Source organism: Octodon degus, unplaced genomic scaffold (genome assembly GCF_000260255.1).
Source record: "Octodon degus isolate 3935 unplaced genomic scaffold, OctDeg1.0 scaffold00010, whole genome shotgun sequence".
NCBI lineage: Eukaryota > Metazoa > Chordata > Mammalia > Rodentia > Octodontidae > Octodon > Octodon degus.
In genome coordinates this window covers 2,256,497-2,258,745 of record NW_004524586.1, presented here as the reverse complement: position 1 = coordinate 2,258,745, position 2,249 = coordinate 2,256,497, and the positions used below count along the sequence as shown (strand labels likewise).

The 2,249-nt window shown below is 43.9% G+C and overlaps 1 protein-coding gene across 1 annotated transcript in view; it reads right to left on the bottom strand.

The window, feature by feature from the left end:
- Window positions 1–2,249, bottom strand: part of LOC101566883 (cytochrome P450 2C55-like) — a 46,728-nt gene that overhangs the window by 22,895 nt on the left and 21,584 nt on the right. The window contains exons 5-6 of the mRNA XM_023709029.1: window positions 1,311–1,487; window positions 80–221 (exon numbers count right to left, since the gene is read on the bottom strand). Of these exons, the coding sequence (XP_023564797.1) occupies window positions 80–221; window positions 1,311–1,487 (319 nt within the window). The remainder of the gene's footprint in view (window positions 1–79; window positions 222–1,310; window positions 1,488–2,249) is intronic.

The window sequence follows — 2,249 nt, the reverse complement described above, 5'->3', positions numbered from 1 at the left end:
TCTGCTGTCCTACCTGTGACCTCTGGGTGCCTTTCTGCTGTCCTACCTGTGACCTCTGGGTGCCTTTCTGCTGTCCTACCTGTGACCTCTGGGTGCTTTAGCAGGAGCAAGAGTCCGTATCTCAGGGTGGTGCTTGTCGTTTCTGTTCCAGCTATGAACAGGTCAGTTACAGTGGCCATCAAGCTTTCAGTAGTAAATTCAGAATTCTGATTGTGCTTTTCCTAAAAATTATCATTTAATTATTAATTAGCATCACATTAAACTACAAAATAATTCAGGCAGTTCAAAAGATAAGCAAATGTTTAAAATGCACACTATATTATTAACACCACCACACGGCCTTGTATGGCAGAATACGAATGGCTTGACCAAGTCTTCATTTCTGTACCCTTATTTCTTGACTGTCTCATGATTCCTCTTTGCAGGCTGATTGCAGGTACACTAGCCACACAAAACATTTCATGCCAATGATGTAACAGAAGATACTGCTGGTGCCATTTTCTTTCCTTCTTTGTACACAAAACACATACATGATACATGACAATGGAGGTGACCACAAAGACGGCCACTAACAATGCAACGGGAAGAGATAACAATAGCAGATACGGATTGCACCAAATGTCGGGCACCCAGCTTCACTAAACAAAAACTACTAGACTTAAAAGGACAGAAAATGTTAACTTTTTTTCCAAAGTAGGCCATAAGTTAGACCATAAAGCATGCTTAACTAAATACCCAAGGGTTGAAATGATCCCCTGCACACAGGGAGACTGACAAGAAGAGCCTCACGTGTTCATTTTCCTCCAGCGACAGGCAGCCCCACCTCCTGCTTACCCTTGCTGAACCCCGATGAACTGGACACTTGCTGCAGCGCCCTCCCTGGCTCTCAGGTGGCCACTCTCCACGCCAGCAAGAGTGCAGCCAGCCAGGGCAGGCCCCTCCCCACCACCACTTGAGATGCTACTCCTTCCCTTCTGAGGAAGGGAGAGGATGTCCTGGAGTGGCTAAGAACTCAGGCACCTGCCTTTGACCACACTATTACTACATGAAAACAGTCCCTGTGTTCTAATTTCTTTACGAATTCAGATGCTTGCTCCAGATTCATGTGCACACTAGATATTAAACGCTTACACATGGGGGCCGGGGAGATGGCTCAGTGGAATAAGCGCTTCCCTGGCAAGCGCAAAGGTCTGAGTTCAGTCCCCTGTTCCGCCAAAAAAATAAAATAAATGAATGCTTACGCAGTGTACATTTCCAGTAGGTACAGAACTTATCAATTAACTTCAAAATACAAGCAAATACCATTTTACCTGTCCCATTTTGATCAGGAAACAATCAATATAGTCCCGAGGATTGTGAATGTCCAAGGATTCTTGATGCTCTTTGACTTTCTCCAAAACATAACTTTTTATGTAGGCAAAGTTTTTAAGTACTTTTTTATGGCTCCCAGGGAGATAATCAATAAAAGCAGGGAAAACATTGCAGACCTTAAAGATTAAGAAATGTTTATTAGGCCCAATATAGTGATGCAAACCTGTAGCCCCAATGAACCAGGAGTGTTATGGTAAAAAAACCGATTAAGGGCAAGGTTCAGGACAAATCTCAGAAAAAAAAGTCAGACCTGTATTTTTAAAAAATTATTGAATTAAAAACATCTGAATCTCCATAATTTAAAATTAAAAATGATTTATTACATCCCCAAGTAAATTAGAAATATAAACACAGACTGCTATTTGATGATGAAAATATTGGTTTTTGGAGTGAGTGGGAGGACCGGGGCCGCGGGATCCTGAACAGACCCAGAGCGCAGGCCCAGGGAGTGAGTGAGACCACCCGGGCCACAGATCCTCATTCGACACAGGTTGCAGGTCCAGCAAGAAACCCTTCAGGAGAACTCCCTGCAAAGAGGCTAGAGGCAAGACCCACCCAGCTGTTTCAGGAGCAGAACACCTTGCCAGAGAGACACAAAGGGTTCAACTCTAATGGCTGCAACAGAAAGAAGTGGAGCACACAGCCAGATCCAAGCAATACCCACCTGGAGGAATCTGAACTTTGTAGATCCGGACCTGGAGCTAAGGTAGTAACTCTATCCAAGCTCTTCACCAAAGGTCAGAAGACAGTGGTATACAAAATGACAGAGAGAAGGAACAAAATGCAGTCTCAGGCCTCGAGTCCACCCAGTACAAATGCAGAAGACACTAGCACTGAGGAAACTGGAAATCACACACCAGATATCTCTGAAATAATAG